At 39.0% G+C, this 6,344-nt stretch overlaps 1 protein-coding gene across 1 annotated transcript; it reads right to left on the reverse strand.

Annotated features, from left to right (window-relative positions):
- Nucleotides 1-1,263: 1,263 nt before the first annotated feature.
- Nucleotides 1,264-6,070, reverse strand: LOC114572421 (uncharacterized protein C6orf118). Its single transcript, XM_028604046.1, has 11 exons — nt 5,982-6,070; nt 5,073-5,455; nt 4,830-4,973; nt 4,452-4,574; nt 3,583-3,642; nt 2,888-3,012; nt 2,736-2,797; nt 2,272-2,441; nt 2,003-2,056; nt 1,815-1,876; nt 1,264-1,725 (listed from the first exon to the last, which is right to left on the reverse strand). The coding sequence occupies exons 2-11, from the start codon at nt 5,451-5,453 to the stop codon at nt 1,677-1,679; spliced, it is 1,230 nt and encodes a 409-aa protein (XP_028459847.1). The 5' UTR covers nt 5,454-5,455; nt 5,982-6,070; the 3' UTR covers nt 1,264-1,676.
- Nucleotides 6,071-6,344: the final 274 nt, after the last annotated feature.

Raw genomic sequence — 6,344 nt, forward strand, 5'->3', positions numbered from 1 at the left:
CAGAGAGAACCGGGTCGGGCCCCTTTAAAAAGAGTCAAAAGTTTCAGTCACTCAGAATGTTGCCTAAATTTCTACATTAAATTTAGGAGTTGGCTTCACATTGACCGTGCGTAATTCTCAATCTCAGGTCGTGGTTCCAAGTTCAGTAGGCACCAAGTTTTAGTTCACAGTCAACGTTCTACCAAATGGTTGCAAAGTGTAAATTACACTTTCACAACTTATTGAAAATGAAATTGTCATTACCTTATTCAGTGCTCATCCTCTGAGGGAGACAGTGTAGGCCTGATGTTTTTTTTCAAGAAAAGAGTCAAAAGTAGAGAAGCCTCTGACGAACTGACCGGCCAACCCAGAGCTTCACTTTTTATATTGCCTTATCACAGGCCTCCTACAGAGTCCTAATATGGGGACAAGTGAGCCATTTTACAAACGTCATGACCAAAGAAAGTGTCTTTAAAAAAAGTAGAGGCGAGAAACGTCGCCCCACCTGCATAAGGCCCCATATCCTCTCCTCTTCTTCATGCTCGAACTAAAACAGCTACGGTTTCCTGTCAGCTAAATGCTAAACCACGATTTTCCGTCCCCTGTTCACTTGCTACGTTCTAATACAATGTTTAAAACCATGATACGTGTTTTAGTGCACAATGCTTATGTCCACACACTTTCACTATCAAAAGTTGAAAGCACACTTTAAGAGTGTATTCCGCCAAATCTATAAAGGCTTAGTAAATGCAAAAGGGTTACAAAATTCAAAAACACTTTGAAAGTGTTATTCTGCCAGTGCTATGAAGGCTAAATAAAAGGCTTACAAAATTCAAAATTCTTTAAGAGTGTAATACTAAAGCCATCGACTATATATTCGAAAGCAATCAGCTAACAAGCATACTTTTGAGCAGATCATAAACACACAATACTGTGAAATAGTAAGAAAGACGGGGTGATTACTTTAAGGTTTCAGAAGATGTACTGTGTGTGTGTAATATGACCGCAAACCAGGTCACTTAGCATGTTTTCTTAAAAACTTCTTTTTTCTTTTGTTTTCAGTAAGCTCTACTTTCATTCAGAAGGCTTTTTGGGAGACAGTGTCCCTCTCTCTAGAGCTTCTTTTCTATGAATGCTCTGGTCCCACTCTGCTCATTACAACTCTGAATTTTCACAATATGTTCATCTCCTTCAACAACACACAAAACACATGATCATCTTTTAAAATAGGATACTTTATTATAGATTAAATTAATACAGTAGCTAATATTAGCTTGGCCTTAACCCACCACATCTAAATACTTCTAAAACATTGTATGAGTAAGAATAAAATAGTAAAAATGTATATTCAAGAATAACACTCTTAAAGGGGCCAGTCTACTTAATGAGTATTTTTTAATCTAATGTACATTTTACTAATATTTATGTACTTTTGAATGCAGAATTTGTAATGGAGTATTTGTACATTGTGTCATTGCTTGCTTGCTGATACTGGTGGTAGTTTTAAGCTATGGTCTACAGTGTTATTTCTGGACAAAAACATTTTTATATGTACTAAACTCAAGTGCTATAAGCTAATATACTTAAGTTGTTTGCTAATCAAATATGTGACTCTATTTAATACATAGTCCTTTGTTTTATTGCACTTTGGAATGTCCATATCAAGGAATGATCCTCTGGTTTACTTGCCGATTGAGCTATTTACTCTCTGTTTGTAGATCACAATGTATTTTGTCCCATAACATCCTGGTGGAAAAACACAGAAAAGCAGCAGCAGGTTAGAAAGAGTCCCTGAGTCAAGTCTCACAGTACAGTATGTGCAATATAACATGTACCGTCTTAACGCCCTGCTTGCTTTCTCTCTGTCCAGCACCATGTTGATGTTGTTTTCCAGATCCTTGAGAGAAAAGTTCAGTAAAAAACATGTCCCACTTTCACAGAGCAAGACATGCATTGTAAATCTGCAAATCTGCAATGCTTTAAAAAATTATGATATGGTAGGAAAAAGATCAAACTCCCTTGCCTTGTTTGTGGTCTTCAGACAGTCATTTGAGGCTATCAGTCTCATTATCTCTTTCTGGAAGCCAACAGAAAAATACATTTTAAATAAAAACTGCAGCCATATGCATTTTTAGCAATCAGTTCCTGCTTTAATTTTTATTTCTGAAGGAACACAAAGACAAAATTGATGCACAATGCGATGCAACAGTCTAGCTGTGCTGTTCATAAACTTATGTGGAACAGGGAAGAATACTGTATATGAGTATAAGCAGACAGTTTATCTCCCAGCACCTTTAGGTGTTTGATGCGTCCTTCAGTAGCAGTGATTGTGACAGAGGACACCAGCTTCTCCTTAATCTCCTCCTCCAGCTGTTGGATCTCCCTCCACGTGTTCAACACCTGAAGCCTCTTGGATTGGAGATTGTTGGTGCAGCTGTCCTGCAGCCCTGAAAGATATGTATCTGTCCAAACACAGAAGAGCTAGCATGAATGCACTGTGTGCTACATGTGCACTAGTACATACACACCCCTGCAGGGATTATAAAGTCACAGCTGACTCACTGAAACTACAAAACTCTCTTTATGCCTGTTGGCAAGACAAAGTCATTATTTGTTCGGTCTGTCAACATCAGAGACACATTGAACACAGGACATTGAAAGGTTAGCATGTGCTGCTGCCTGCCGGCTAATATACAGCAAGTGCTTAGAAGTGGTTTACTAATGATTAGATCTACCAATGCAGTCTTGAGACTTACTCTTCATATCACTGTCCTCTGGGCCTATGATAGCTGGAACATTCTGTGACTCATTTCGGACTCTGAGGTTAAAAAAAGAACAAACGTGCTTAAAATAATGACACAGTATGTAATTATATATACTTTTTTTAGTAGACAGATCCTTGCAGTACCGTTTATTCTCCTCTAGAGCTCTTCTGGCCTCCTGCTCCAGCCTGCAAACCTCTTTTTCAGCGTCTTCCAACTCCATTTGCCTTACTTTGCCATTGCCAAAATCTTTGAGTGAAGTATCCAGCAACTGTAACACAACAACAAAAACATATTAACACTTGTATTGTTTGCGACAAGCGCAAAAGATGCTTGAGAGACATGCTTGTTCTGTGACTATTGCAAATTGATTTGAGGCTCCAAGACATTACAAAATCTTAATGTACAACTCTCCAACCTCATTAACATATTCTGCTATGTCAAAAAAAATCTTTTCACTGAATAAAAAGACCCCATTGCCAGCAGCCCTGTTCGGTTACTAATAGACAAATTACCATCAAAATGAATGACATGAGTTAACTTTGACCCTTTGAACTTTAGGTGCAGTTTTGTTACATTACAAGGACTTTGTATTCAACTCAGTGCTAATGTTACTCCTAGAAGATGGAGACATTCTCACACAGTATGAAAAGCAATTCAGACTTTGAAAGTGCCTGAGCTTGATAATCCATCACAGTAAACATGAAGCCATTACTGTATGTTATGCTTGCTGTCAATCAGCTGACACCCACAGAAGGGACTCAATGTTTTTGACAGGAAATGTAATGTCTTGTAATGTCTTATGTATTTATTTGAATACATTATGAGCATTGTGCTTTACCGTGTCATGTAGTGATGATTGGGAAGCCATCAAGTGGTTGACATACAAATCATAATCGGTCTGGAAGAAGAAAGAAAACATTATTTCACTCCTATGTATTTTGTGGATTGTTTTTATGGTGTGTCTTTGTAGATGAAATCAAAACTTTACTGAAATTGTGGAATTAATAATATATTTCGATGTACTGCTCATATGTTTGTTACATTGTTTTAATCAACACAAGCTTTACAGCTTTGCATTACAGGTGATAGTGGAAACATTTATCATGAACACAACTGCCGGGTACAGATCATGAAATATCCAGCTACTGGTGTGTTAACAAATAATACACCTCAGCAGGTTACTGTAACAGTTTAGTTGTTTACTTATACAGTATGTACTTTTTGTCCTCATAAAGGATAATCAAAAGTCTTCCTGTAGTTTTACGCTGTAGAATAAGATTTTATATATATATATATATATATACATATATATATATATACATATATATATAATCTTATTCTTTTGATTTCGGCTGCTGGACCACCTCACTGTCATTAGTCTACAACAAATGAATCTCAAGCAATGATCAGTTTATTTTGTTTCACGAACAACAATGTGCAATGCAAAATTATAAACATGCAAAGCAGTTTTACTGACAGTGTGAGCAAAGCCATTGTGTGCAAAAAAGAAACTTGCAAAACATTTCTTGAATGAGCAGTAATGCAACCGTTGCCCGGTGATGACCTGCTCCCAGACGCATCATGACCGGGTTTCAGTGGTTGCTCTACTTCCGTTTGCTACACCAGGGACTCACTCTCTCTTGGTTCTAATACGTCTGACGACACATGCTAAAAATGTGCTAGTGGGTACAGAGGAAATGGAAAAACCTTAATTTCCCTCAGGATGCGTCCAAATACTGGCGAGCCTTCACATACATCATCAAAGACGTCACTGAACACTGCAAGGCGGTCTCTGCTGGGCAAGCTGTGCACTGACAACCTACTCAGCTCCTGGGTATGACAAGAACACACACATACATGCACGCACGCATGCATGCACACACACACACACACACACACACACACACACACACACACACACACACACACACATATACACGTATGAGAGGCTCTGCATGTCTTTATTCATGCACCTTCTGCAAGAGTTTGAGCGGGCATTTCAGAATTGCCATCTCATGTAAAATTGACACATTAGAAATATGTGAACTAAACTAGTTGTGTGATGTCATGGTTTGTGTGACTCGCCTTTTGTAGTTTCCTCTCATGCATTTCAGCAACATGTCTTCCAGCCCAGAGGTCCTGCTTGGCTATGACTTTCCTGCCAAATCGTTGTTTTGTCTTTAGCTGGCCGTCATTATTCAGGCCTTCCTGATCAAAATGCTGTTTCCCCTAAGGATCAGATAAAGAGTTAGACTTTTTCCGGGAGAAGGCTCTAGGCTGGACTGGCAGAGAGTTTGAGGAACAGTAAACTATCTTTGGCAGACTCACATCTTCTCTTTTGTCTGCACGGGATGAGCAATGAGTAGCCTGATCTTGTCTTGACCTTAAGACTTCAGACTCTACTAAAGCAGTGCCAGTGGAGAACTCAGGGGGACACTCTTTCATTTCTTTCTTCTTTACATAGACCAAAGCCTTTGTCCGTGTCAGCTGGGGTGTCAGAGGGTTTGGGGTTTCTTCTAGGCTGTGAGACATCCTCCAGAAAGACTGCTTTGTCTCCCTGTGAGGCTGACTCTGGTTCAGGCAGCGTGGCCCCAGATGACCTGAGGAGTAGGTCAGGATATCAGCCTTCTGACCAGCTTCAGCAGCCAGCAGCAGTCTTTGGATGTCGCTCCTGAAGCACCCGGGCTTTGGCTTACAGTTGCTGGACATGGCTGAAGGCACAGAACAAAATGATTGTTAAGTCTGTTGAAAGACACACAATGTGACAGTACATTTCCTCTATAATGCAACAGAACTGCGATGTTCACATTAAATAAATGTAAACCAAAATGAGTTTGAATTTCTATAAACTGCATTTACTTATATAGCTAGCTAGCTAGCTAGCTAGCTATACGTTATTTAGCGCTTTTATCCGAAGGGGCTTCACAAATAGGTGTAAAACAACTAACTCAATGTTATGTCTGTAAATGAATTGTCTGTCCTAAAAACACAAATCTGTGAAAACAAACTGAATTAGCTAAAGTAACATTAAACTTGTATTTATCAGTTATATAACCCTAACCCTAGTTACGATAACTTTTATAAATCCATAGCTAGCTAATCAAATTGTTTTTGCACAATCCAGAGGCACCTAGCAAAGAGTCATTAGTGCTTTTACATTACTTTAAAATATTGCTAATAAGCAGTTGAAGCTTGTGAACAAAGCAGACATACAGAAACGCCCAATAATAACCTCACCTGCTAATTTCGTGCAGTGACGACAAAAAAAATTACAAAAAACAGACTTTCTTCATGGCCAACCTATGTCAATGTGGCCAACCATGTCTATGTGGCCAACAGTCTGTTCTTTACTCGGTTGCCAAGGAGACCAAAGCGCGTATGCCAGCGTTGCATTCAATGTCTCGATAATAATCGTACCCATGAGCTTTGAGGTTCTTGGTCTCATTTAGGCGTTATTATGGATCCCACGTAACTTCTCGGCAAGTCCCGCCCTACGAAGCAGCTCGATTGGTTGGGGTTAGGCATTGACCTCGAGTGGTTAAGTTTATTTAAAAAAAAAAAGATTTCAGTTCTTGTAATTGATTACAAAGATGAAAGAAT

This window comes from Perca flavescens, chromosome 17 (assembly GCF_004354835.1).
Source record: "Perca flavescens isolate YP-PL-M2 chromosome 17, PFLA_1.0, whole genome shotgun sequence".
Classification (NCBI taxonomy): Eukaryota; Metazoa; Chordata; class Actinopteri; order Perciformes; family Percidae; genus Perca; species Perca flavescens.